Source organism: Plectropomus leopardus, chromosome 10 (assembly GCF_008729295.1).
Source record: "Plectropomus leopardus isolate mb chromosome 10, YSFRI_Pleo_2.0, whole genome shotgun sequence".
In the NCBI taxonomy this organism is placed as follows: Eukaryota; Metazoa; Chordata; class Actinopteri; order Perciformes; family Serranidae; genus Plectropomus; species Plectropomus leopardus.
This window is the reverse complement of record NC_056472.1, coordinates 24633242-24644994: the sequence shown is the minus strand read 5'-3', so window position 1 is coordinate 24644994 and position 11753 is coordinate 24633242. Positions and strand designations below refer to the sequence as shown.

At 46.2% G+C, this 11753-nt stretch overlaps 1 protein-coding gene across 1 annotated transcript in view; it reads left to right on the top strand.

The window, feature by feature from the left end:
• bcor (BCL6 corepressor) overlaps positions 1-11753 on the top strand; it is a 44543-nt gene that overhangs the window by 18822 nt on the left and 13968 nt on the right. The window contains exons 4-9 of the mRNA XM_042494106.1: positions 1637-1693; positions 2189-2357; positions 3494-3838; positions 5303-5587; positions 7114-7433; positions 10757-11041. Of these exons, the coding sequence (XP_042350040.1) occupies positions 1637-1693; positions 2189-2357; positions 3494-3838; positions 5303-5587; positions 7114-7433; positions 10757-11041 (1461 nt within the window). The remainder of the gene's footprint in view (positions 1-1636; positions 1694-2188; positions 2358-3493; positions 3839-5302; positions 5588-7113; positions 7434-10756; positions 11042-11753) is intronic.

Genomic DNA, 11753 nt, shown 5'->3' with positions numbered 1-11753 from the left:
GATAAACAGGAAGGAAATCCAGGCAATTCTAAAAAGTTGAAAACAAGGAGGAATTACGTTTAAAATCCTTTATTGTAGTAACTAAATCATTAAAAAAGCCAACATATTTCCACCACTGCTGTCTGCGTTTTACTTAAGCTCTGAGTGGTTGAAACCTTGTGGCTTTTTTAATGATTTAGCCACTATAATAACCACTTTTTAAGTGTAATTCTTCCTCATTTTCCACTTTTTCGAAACGCCTGGATTTCCTTCTTGTTTAATTGGCAAAAAAACACACTTTATTTTAAATTTTTGGCAAAGGGCTTTTATTTTGAAGTGCATTTTCCTGCTAATCAGCAGTTAAATACCAAATGCCTTTTTCCCTCAATAAAAGCTCCCAGCAACATACTGCCTATACTTTGACAGCACTGACCGCATAGCCTGACAATTGATTGATTAAATTTCACGTGTTAGATTAAATTCTTAACAACGGCTTACGTGATCGTTGATTAATTGTTATCATCCTACTTGCAATATGTTTGAGTTCAGTGTGTTCTAAGTAACGTTGCAACAGTATGAGATTTTCACAGTACGATGACCACCTCAGAAAATATTATGGTTTCACAGTATCACAACAATACAGAATTATTATTATTATCATCAGTCAGAATTATTCTTCAAGGAATTAAAACAGAAGGGTTAGTTTAGTTTGAACCTATTTTTTTATCACTGTAATCAAGAATTGAAACCATTGTTTAATGAAAGTGTGTAAAAAGTCTCCAATTGGAAAAATACTACAGGTGAGATTCTCCATCCAGTTGCATTTTTTCCCCAATATCATAGATAAGCAAATGTACACGGCATCGTAGCTGTCATATCGCAGTATACTTTAAAACTGGTATGTCGCTGCAACCCTTGCTCTAAGCCCACCTTTTGTTTACATTTTGTGAAATAAAATTGAATACGCGGTCATTAATCTTATATGAGGACCTTGAACTAATGATTAAGAACAAAATATGGACCCCGTGGCTGGACCAGTTGGGAACCACTGGGCGCCTTAACACACATCACAATACATTTATACACGACTACAGCAACGTCCCCTACTACACTTGGCCATCGTCCCCTGTCATTCAGATCCACACATCGAGCTATCATTGTTCAGCATAGAAACACAAACAAACCTCATGCTATATAACCCACTGGCTCAGAGGCGGATATCTTAATAGGTTGCACATGTCTGTCTATGTTGTGAACGCGCCCTAGAATACTGTGGTTTTGTCTGTGTCATGCTTGTCAATGCACCGCTGCAACACAAAGCTATCAAACGCTCTATTTCTGGACAAAAAAATAAATAAATAGATTGGGGAAAAAAAACCCAAACCCTAAATGAGACAGTTTAAACTAAATTATCAATCATGCTTAAAATGAACATATTGTTTCGATTTCACGCAGTTCAGAAATTCTTTGATAGTTTTGATGCAGTGTTAATTGACCTGTTGAGTCACTTTAATTTGATTGTGTTATTTTGTGGGATTGTGGCTGCCTATTGTATGTAAAAGAAATATGTGGAGAAACATAAATTCATTACAAAAAATACATAAAAGATGAAATGATGGACAGATATATTGAGCCCCCCCCCATTCTAATTGCTTAGATGGAAGTCATATCACGAGAGGGGAGTAATATAAGTCAACCTGCAGCTAACTGGGAGGTCAGTTCTTTACATTTCTTATCACATCTGCCTCTGACGGGCTCTGTCTCCTTTGTACTCTGTATCGCTGCACACTCCTTTTTTTCCCCCCTACTCCCTTCTTTCCTCTTTTTCTTCTCCTCCTCTCTCTGCCTCAGGGCTTAGATGTATATGTTTCCTAGCCATGTTTATGTTCCAGGAAGGGAGATGCCAGGATTTAAGCCCCAGAGCGCATGGACTCACAGTGGCTGCAGTAGTCTAATCTGTGTCTTGATGCCATGCTTGTGATTTATCTGTCTTACCTTTTTTTGTCCTGTGTGCGTTTGTGTGTGTGGGTTTTTTAATTTCTTTGGCATTTTTCTTTTTTGATTTTAAGACAATGTGATTTCTGACGCAATTGCTTCTGTAGCTGTTGAGGCCAGATTGAGGCTTAGAGAGGTGTGTGTGCGCGGCGTGGGCAGACGATGAGTGGGTTTCATGGGTTTTCTCTGCGTTTGTGTGTGTGTGTGCGCACAGCGGGCAATGATGCGGTTCTCGGAGCTGGAGCTGAAGGAGAAGGAGGGCGGCGGTGTGTGTGTGTCTGCCTCGGCAGCAGCGGCAGCAGGACGGGAGCTGGCAGACGGCCAGCGCAGAGAGCGAGCGCTGGAACACTGCCAACACACCACCAGGCAGGGAGAGAGGGAGGGTGAGTAACCCAGCACCACACACACACACACACACACACACACACACACACACACACACACACACACACACACACGCATACACACGTAATGCACGCACACAGACACACACACACACACACACACACACACACACACACACACACACACACCACATGCATCCACTCTGGAAATGAACACTCAGAAAGGAACACACAAACAATAGGTGCGCGTGCACGCTCACATGCACTTGCAGCAAATGCTGAGGCAAGACCGGGTCACTCTAAAAAAAGACACGCTTTTCCACACACAGACACACAGTCTTACACAAGCGAGGCAGCGCAAAGCGAACGAGCCCGGCAAGAGAGACGGGAGAGGGGGAGTTTTATTTTCAAGAAGTCTTTTGTGCTTATCTGCGCTGAGAGACGATCGAGAGGGAGGGCAAGATGAGAAGGAGGGGGAGAGATTGCGTGAGTGAGAGAGAGAGAGAGAGAGAGAGAGAGAGAGAGAGAGAAAGCGGGGGGAGAGTTAGTGGGTGAAAGCGGATGGGAGAGCGCAACGGAAAGAGAGAGAGCGGGGGGGGGGGAGGGGGGTTAGTTACGTTGGCTGGGAGCCCAGCTGTGTGTTGGAGCGAGGCCGCGGCTGACGTGTGAGCCTAATTATGGCATGGAGAGAGACAGAGAGGGAGAGGGAGTCGAGGAGGGGGGGAAGAGTCACGCTCAGTGTGAGAAGGGCGTGGTGCGGTCATGCCGTGGGGGAGGACAGGGAAAGAAGGGGGGTGAGAGGGATGGGAGTCGCCGTGTGCAGCGAGTGCGCAGGATGTTTTCTTGCCTCTCCTTGCTGGAAGTGCGAGCGGCGGCGCTGAACCGTCAGCCCGTTGGCTCGGCTCACATCAGATTAAAAAGTCTTTACCCCATCAAAGTTTTACTGCCTGTCTTTAAAGCAGAATAAAAGCTGGCTGGTGTTTAACTGGCAATCTCCCTCTGTCAATCCCCCCACCCTGTCTCACCCCCGCCCCTTGTTTCCCCTGCTCTCTTTCTGTCTGTCTGTCTGGTTTGCGGTCTGTCTGTCTGCATTCTCTCCCTGCGTGTCTCCCTTTCATCCTCTGTTGCTTATTTTGCCTCTGCTCCCTCCTCCTCTTCCTCTCTGCTTTGCTCAGGTGTCCGGCCGGCGTACACAAACAACAGAGTTCCAGTCCTGCAGAGGTGCGGTGGCCTGAAAGAGCCTTTGTCCCCGGGGCATGGGCCCCGAGAGAGGCCCAAAGGTGCCAGCCAAGGAGGGCTAAATGACGGAGCCAGGAAGGTGAAGAGGGAGTCAGAAGGAGGTCACAGTTTGCCCCCTGTTTTGACTCCAGCAAAGGGGTTTCCCGAGGAGAAGAAGGTCAGCCCCGCATTTGGTCCCAACAGGAAACGCCAGCTTTGCCTCAAGGCTGAGCAGGAGGACACAGAGTGGGAGGACGGAGAGAGGGCATCCCACCCAGAGAAGAGAGCCAAGATTACCACGGGTGAGACTTTCTTGCTTCCCACCACCTCCTCCACTCCTTTATCTGCTGTCTACGCATCTCTCTAATTCTTCCCCCTTCATCCCGTGTTATGCTGAGCACGCTCCTATCCCTTGTTCTTTAAAAAAAATCTTTCCATCCCTTTTGTCGCTTCCTCTTCCCAATCAATTCCACCTTAAACCCGCTCCATCACTACCCCCGCTCTTTCCCCCCGTCCCACTCTCTGTCCCATCTTTCGCTCTGTGTGGCAGCCAGCTCAGAGAAGTGTTTAATCCTGCCTTTGAGCGGAGTGCGAGCGCGAGAGAGAAGCGAGGAAGAGGGACAGCCATTCTCTCTCTCTTCTTTCAGCTCTGCCGTTCCTCCGCCGCGCTTACCCACCCTCTTCAAAGCTGCTCTTTTCTTCTCTTTTCATCTCCTTTCTTTTTTCCCTCATCTGTTTGGGTTTCCTTTTTTTCTGGCATGCGGTATCGGCGCGCTCGCTCTCCCCGGCACTGGCAGACGAGTCAAATACCCGTCCCCCGTGAATTTCAAGGAGGGGGGAGAACTCTCCCTGTGCTTCTCCAGTCTTTATTGCTTTGTGTCTCCGCCCGGTTCTTGACTTCTCTTCCCCCCCTTTTGCTCCTCGATCTGTCTGTTTCGCATCCCGCTCCATGCCTCTCTGCATTTGTGGTAAATGTAAGGCTTCGAGACGGTTTTACAAGCCAGGAGAATGTAGTGATTAATGGCCTTTGTTCTTTGTACTCAGGTGTCTGCAGGTATGTGCAAACCATAGTTATGTGTGCTGCAGAAGGTGAGAGGAGTGTCTTTGGAAGAGCGAAAACCTTTAATGTCCCAAATGTCAACTCAAAGACACAGAATGATTTATTTATTGATATTTTTTTTTGACAAGGACATCAGAGCAAAGCAGAAGTTTCATAATCAGGAGATGTGTTCACGGTCCCCTTTCAAACAAAACCAAACATGGGAAACAGAACTGATCTAGAGCCAGTCAATACAATTTTAACACAACACATTACCTGGAAAACACAAAAACTCTCCAGTTAAGACAATGGGGAAAAAAGTGCCATATCAATTCATCAAACAAATGCCAATACCAAATCAGTCCGACATTCTGACACTCGATTAGGGGCAAAAAGGGGCCCCAGACTTGATCAAAAAAATATCTTCTCTCCTCATTATTCTGTATGCACCATGTTTAACTGTAGCCATTTTTGTCAATCCATTCCCTAAAACAACAAGGACTAGATTATTTCCAGTGTCTCCGTTTTTTTCTAATAACTATTTGGTTTAATCTTGCCCACGATGCATTGCTGAGTTCATCCATGTGACTCTTGTAAGTGAGGGATGAGAATTTTCTTCTTTCTGATTTTTTGGCTGAAGTTAAAACTTGAAAACAAGCTTTCACACTTGTTTAGGGAAACATTAGAGATGGCAGACGATGCAAATTTTGTGTTTTGTTGTCTGCAGATGAGCGCGAGCACGCCAGCCCCGATGAAGACGACGACGACGAGGTCCGGAAGCTCAAAGTCTGCATCGAGCTGAAGGGACTGCGACTCAGCAAGCCTGCCGCCGGTGCAGCTTCCCCTGACGGCTCCTTCATCAAGCAGGAGAGGCCGTGGCCCCAGCCTCGATTGGTGGCCCCAGTGCAGAGCATACGGGATCGCAAGATCAGGCCCGGTGAGCCGGAGGACAGAGCAGCAGCGCACAGAGCCGAGATCAACAGGAAGTGGGGCTGCGAGAAGCTACATAATGGTAAGACTGAAGCGCCAGCCGTGTAAACCGCTGCTGTATCTGCGAGTTCAGCTCGGGTAACGGAAATCTATCTTTGGCTCACGTTTCACTTTCTTGTAGAGCGGTCTGACTTTTGGGGGATTTCCCGTGAGCCATCAGGGAGGGGGCAGAGGAAATGAGGTAGAGAATACTTCCTCTTGCCAGAGGAAAGGCCGGGGATTCAGAGCGGGGACTTGGGGACGAGAAGTTAAAATGGCCCCCCCACCCTCCCTGTGGTTTTGGGCTTTTTTGTTCAGCTGGTGTACAGCGGGCTCTGTGAGGACGATGAAAGTGCGAATGAGGGAAGTGGCTGGCGGAGAGATACGCGTGGGCAGGTGTAGTGTGACTAATGTGTGATCAATGATTTTTCTCTTTCTTTTTTTCCCCTCAAGACCAGTCACAGGGAAACGGAGGGCAGGGAACGTGTGTGTGTGTGTGTGTGTGTGTGTGTGTGTGTGTGGTGTGTGTGTGTGTGTGTGTGTGTGTGTGTGTGTGTGTGTGTGTGTGTGTGTGTGTGTGTGTGTGTGTGTGTGTGTGTGTGTGTAAGGGGGGGGTAGCTTATTAAAACCAGGGCTTTCCCTTATTCAAGTGCCCAAACGGAGACAGAGGGAGGCACAGACGAAGAGAGAATAAAAGAGCAGGAGAGAGATTAAAGGAAGTGAATAAAGGCAGGGGAGATTTTGGTTTTATGTTTCCTGCAGAAACCACAGGCCTTGATTGGCCACTGATTTTTTTTTTTTTTCACCTTTTTAGATAACATCACCCTGGCAACAGCCGTGTATTTACAATGAATGTAGTTATTCCGCTGCGTGTCTGTCAGGGCTGTGGTCTTTTTTCTTTCTTTTTTTTTTTTTCAGCACTCTGCTAATCGGATAAAACACATTAATCTCTGTTAAGAATCTCCGTTTCTGAAAGGTTTCCTCTGCAGCCTGGGTTACACAGACAGTGGCCGTTTATATTAAAAATGTATAATTTCACTTTCCTCTTCATTGGTTCTCAGTCATTTAATAGACTGTTTATTCTAAAGATTCTATTGCGAATCAGACCACATTCCCGAGAAGTTAGAAACGCTTTGCAGTAATCTTTAGGAGGAAATGTGTTTCCATTAAGCTATTAAACAGCATTTTGACATTGTGGTTTCAAGGGCAGGTTTTTATTTTACGTGTAAATATGTACTATAAGAGGCTGGAACCAGACAGTGCCACATTTGTTTAAGGAGATTACTCATAGCAGTGTCCTTGCTGCAGTGAATGAGTGCGCCCAAGTTACTACGGGGGTGTTTATACGAGCCTGCGTGCGAATGTGTGTGTGTGCGTTTTATTTTTTTAATTCTTTTTTTCTGAGCGAGCAGGCATGCTGCGCTCCCAGACAGCTCTGTGCGCTCATTAATAAACCAACAGAGGGTGAGAGATGGCCTTGCAATACCTTCCCATCCTCCCCTTCCACCGAGCTCTCGCACTATCAGCCGCTCACTCTGCCTCCCTCTCCTCTCTCTCCTCCCGCTCCAGGAGTAGCTGCTTCTCCCCTTCCCCCCGGCCAGCTGAAGGACAGAGCGCACCCGCCGGGCCCCTTCTCAGGTGACCGTGGCCTCAAGGAGCCCAGGAGGGGCCCCCCCTCTCCGGGCCCAGAGCCGTCAGTGGGAGGCACCCCTCCTCTCAAGCCCCGTCGCCATAGTGACACGGACAAACCCAAGGGCAAGCGGCCGTGCAAGACCAAGCACACCAGTCAGAGGGAGCGAGAGCGCGAGCGGGAGAAAAGGAAAGAGGCCACACCTAACAGCCCGGGCCAGCGCTGCGTGGCTGATCTGGGAGCAGTCGAAGATGACAAGGTGAGTGCTGATAGGGTGTCTGGCCACGATACGGGCGTCTGGATGTTTGCAGCAGCGGAGTCTGTTTCAGTATGCCTGTCGGCGCCTCTGATTATGCAGCTGGGAGAGGGAGGGAGGGGGAGAGGAAGGAAGTATGTTTACAATGTTTAGAGGGCTGCTGGAGCTTTGACCTCCTGGTGCCCTTATCGACTCCCTGTGGAGCGCCTGCGTGCATGTGTGTTTGTCTCTGGCCTTAATTGTCGAACGTGTGTCATCGGCGCTGTTTTGTGTGTGTTCAAGTGCGTGCCAAGGCTGCGAGTGTCTGTGTGTTTGTGAGCATTCCTGACATAACAACAAAACCCCGGAGCAATTATACATCGCACTCCGCGCTGAACACAAGGCTGCATATACACACGCTGCCTCGCTCGCACACAGCGAGGAATGTGGCAGCCATGGTCGAGCGTATGAAGCGCCGCAGTTCAAAAGAGGGGAAAAAAATGAGCATGGGGAAAAATTGAGAAGGGGGGGGGGGGGGGGCTAGTTGTTTTCCGCCCGCGCTGCTCTCCTCCCCTGCTCCTCCTCAGCCTGACAGCTGCTTCGACATGGAATTCCACTGAGAGGGCACGCACTTCACTCACACACACACACACACACACACACACACACACACAGAGGCAACTCCCTCTCGTGTGTTGCACTCAGAGGGCTCTGTTGGTTTAGCGGTTAAGGAAAAGTGGCGTGCCAACCTGCAGCGTTTGGGGCGTGAACAGTTGGTGTGAAAGCTGTATGCGTGTGTGTTTTTTCGGCGAATGCACAGAGTGTATTCCATACATTATAATCATATGCAAACATATATGCTGTTATTGAGAAATCCATCTATATTTTAAGCTCTGTGTGGGTAGCATATAAAAGAGGTCGGTTTGAAAATTCATGTGAGCGTAAGAGAGGAAATTACTTTTTGAAGAGAATAAACATCAAGCTTTACAGAAAATAGGATTATTCTGTCTGGATGAGTTTGGCCTTACATTATATACTTTTTCCAGTCTTGTATTTTACGCTTTATTGTTTTTTTTTTTCAAAAAAACAATTATATGTTTGTCTAAGTTTGAGGCTATGGGGATAAAAACAATAAGTTGATTACGTAGAATTTCCGTTATTGGGATAATCAGGAATAGAGTTGGGTACCAGTGCTCGTATGAAACCCTTTCCTACACGAGAATACACAGATTTTGTGCGGTCTAAAGAGAGTGACGTGGATGCTTGTCAGTGAGGCTGTGGTTACGGAGCAGAAATATGAAGTTGAATGTGGCAGTGCACCGTGAGAACAGTTTAGACTATATTTTGTAAGTGAATAAATGCTCTAAACACAAGCAAAGTTTACTTGTCTTGCTTGCTACTTGCTGATTAAAGTGAGGCAGGTTAGCCTTTAAGTTCGCGATCGAAGTTGGCCCCCCATTGGAACCTGAACGGGCTGATGTAAGGTGGACTTTTTTGGTGGACCAGCTCTTCTCATTGTAGTGACAAACTCAGCCACTCCTTAAGAGATCATGAAGAAACGTCTGGCTGCTGAATCTCTCCTGAATAAGAAAGACAATTCAACGTAAAATCAATTTTGCTTTTATTAATAGAGCCCAACTGATGTATTGGTAAGCGTATTTTGTAGGCCGATGTGGGCCCATCACAGATATATCGAAATCAGCTTCTACGTTGTCCGATATGAAAAAGTACATTTTTAACAGAAAATAATACAGGAAAAGATACTTAAGACTGATTTTTAATCATTAAATTTGCCATTAGGTTTATTGTTTCAATACATCCATACAATTTTGACAATAAGGTTTATTATCAAACTTTAAAATATCTTGCTTCCAATATATATATTGGTCACAAGTGTACAATAACCATATCTGGGGAATAATTACATTTGCATATGCCGTTATATCAAAATTGGAATTTGGATCACATAGATTCAGTGCCGGTACTGTGGGACTGTACTTCATTTATCAGAGCACGAGGGTGGCGGGGATTTGACTTTTTTATTTTAAATAAATGTAAAATATCACCTTTTCAAGTTGTATGTCCCTCAAAATTTTTCTTAATAAGTACCTAACAGTCCCTATCCTTACCCACCGCGGGAGGTCGGTGTGGCTATGAGCACACGCAGAAGGGCTAACCCAGTTAAGGTCTGACTAAGATGTTTACATGACGAAATAGCTCAACTTCCAGGCGCATTATCAGGTGTGTTAGTCCATTTTCGAGAAATTCGATTTCAGTCGAACTAACATTACATGTATTTTACAATTCAAGTTTTAGTGGGACTATCACAATAATTCGACTTTTCTAACATCATGTAAACGTACTGAGTGTTGGCCTGCAAACACATGTCAACCCCGCAGTCTTTTTTTTTTTGAATAGTTGAAAAGCTTGGCTTTTAAAGATTGTCACAATAAAAATAAATTTTTTTAAATGTAAGATAAGGAGTAGAATAGAATAATGGAATAGAATAGAACAGAAAGAATTTATTGTCATTGTTCAGGTACAATGAAATTTGAAAGTACTACTTCTGAGGACAATGCAAATGTAAACAAGGACATAAACCAATAAAATATGATAATATTTGTAATACAGAATCATAATAATATTGTGAACAGCAATTATTTTGTCCAGGATAATCGTGATAGGAAATTTTCACATCGTCCCATGCTTTTAATACACATAACTACATCACCTTCTGTGTGTTTGTGTGTTAGGGGTTGACCAATATTGGCTTTTCAGTGCCAATGCCGATACCGATTATTGGTACTTAGACCGATAACAGATATTTAGAACCGATATGCACTTACAATAAAAAATTTAAAATAAAGCAAACTCCAACACAAAACTTTGTTTAAATGCCTTTAGCAAATGTTTAATTAAAACTGAAACTTTCAATGTAATATACAGCAAATTCCCAACAACTTGTTGTTATAAAGTTCAGTGAAAATTTAATTAAAAAACGAATTGATAAAAGTAGCTGTCTGAGGTTTTACAAAGTAAAAGTTGCTCTGCTGACACTTTGTTTTCATGTATTGCAGACAGCCTTCCCTGGTGTTGGTTGAGTGTCTTATGCACATGTTCATAAATTAATCTTATCAGCAATCAATGAAATAAAATGCTGATACAGATAATCTGCAAAATGCCAAATATCGGCCCCAACAATCGGCCAGGCCGATAATCTGTCGATCCCTTGTGTGTGTTGTCTCATCCTCCTGCCCTTGAGTGTTGGTGTGTGTGTGAATGAGTGTCCCGTCTGCTCTGTGGCGGCGGCTGTAACACTCTCCTTTTCTCTCTCCCTCTCTCCTCAGCTGAGTGAGCAGCGTGGCGCTGCGAGGAAGGGAGCCGCCTCTCCTAATCATTATCCCTGCTCTCCAGTCAAGCCCTGCTCCCCCGCCGCGCTCTGTCCGCCCTCGCTGCAGCCCCAGGCGAACGGCAGAGCGGGCGGCGTCCCACCAGAGGCGGCGGGGGTGCACAGGATCCCCGCCGCCGAGCCCCCCGCGGTGCGCCCAATCCCGCCAGAGGCTCGTCGGCTGATCGTGAACAAGAACGCCGGGGAGACTCTGCTCCAGAGAGCCGCGCGGCTGGGCTACGAGGTAATAAGGCTCCGCTCAGCCGTCCTCCCTCCTCATTTCTGTCTTCACATTTTACACTCTTACACTTCATCCGCACTTCCAAATCTGCGCTCTCTCTTCTTAAATTGGGCTCATTTTCTTCCCCTACTTTGTTCCTGTCTGTGACTCTGGCAGCTTGGCTTTTTTTTTTTTTTTTTTCACTAAAATTGTCTTTCTCCATCTGATTCTTCTCTTGCATCTGTCCTATTCTTCCTCTCTCTAGCTCACTCTTTTTTGCACCATTTCCTTCCATTTCACCCGTACGCACGCTTTGTTCTCGCCATACTCCATCTTTTTTTTTTTTTTGCTCCTCTTGCCCGCGACTCTCTCTTTCTCTCTCAGGTTTCCGCTCCCTCCCTCCCCCTTCTTTCCTCTCAGCACTCTCTTTCTCTTCCTCTCTTTGTGACTCAGATTGTCGTTGGCACCCCTCCTCCTCCTCCTCCTCTCCTCCCCTCGAGCGCACACACATACACACACACTCCCCTCGCCTCCCCTCCTCTCTTGCCTCGCTCCGCTCTCACATCTCATTAATTTTCCGTGAGGCGAAGTGTGACACACACGCAGACACACACACACACACACACACACACACACACACACACACACACACACACACATACACACATATACACGCGCACGCGCACAAGCACGTGCGTGCGCAGACAGCATGAGGGATCGGTGGGATCATTATACG